This window comes from Buceros rhinoceros, unplaced genomic scaffold (assembly GCF_000710305.1).
Source record: "Buceros rhinoceros silvestris isolate BGI_N320 unplaced genomic scaffold, ASM71030v1 scaffold24480, whole genome shotgun sequence".
NCBI classification, from domain to species: domain Eukaryota; kingdom Metazoa; phylum Chordata; class Aves; order Bucerotiformes; family Bucerotidae; genus Buceros; species Buceros rhinoceros.
This window is the reverse complement of record NW_010390506.1, coordinates 7,832-8,182: the sequence shown is the minus strand read 5'-3', so window position 1 is coordinate 8,182 and position 351 is coordinate 7,832. Positions and strand designations below refer to the sequence as shown.

Below are 351 nucleotides of genomic sequence, written 5' to 3'. Positions count from 1 at the left end.
CCTTTCTGCCCGCCAAGCCCCAGACCCACTGGTGTGGCACCCTCTGCTGCCCCTCGTGCTGGCAGAGGTAGACACTTACCGGGGGAAAATGGTGAAAGTTCTGTCCTGGCGTGTGTTCGCCTCCTTTCTGCCCGCCAAGCCCCAGACCCACTGGTGTGGCACCCTCTGCTGCCCCTCGTGCTGGCAGAGGTAGACACTTACCGGGGGAAAATGGTGAAAGTTCTGTCCTGGCGTGTGTTCGCCTGGCATTGCTGGCGGGTATCGGATCTGCTGCCACTCGTCGTAGCCGTGGTACATGGGGTGAGCCACGGCGGGACCGTACTGGAACTGGTACCTGGGGCAGGCTGGGAC

At 62.7% G+C, this 351-nt stretch overlaps 1 protein-coding gene across 1 annotated transcript in view; it reads right to left on the bottom strand.

Annotated features, from left to right (window-relative positions):
* The window catches only part of TNIP1 (TNFAIP3 interacting protein 1), an 8,795-nt gene that overhangs the window by 1,114 nt on the left and 7,330 nt on the right, over nt 1-351 (bottom strand). Inside the window, exon 17 of the mRNA XM_010138141.1 lies at nt 202-334. Coding sequence (XP_010136443.1) covers nt 202-334 — 133 coding nt within the window. The remainder of the gene's footprint in view (nt 1-201; nt 335-351) is intronic.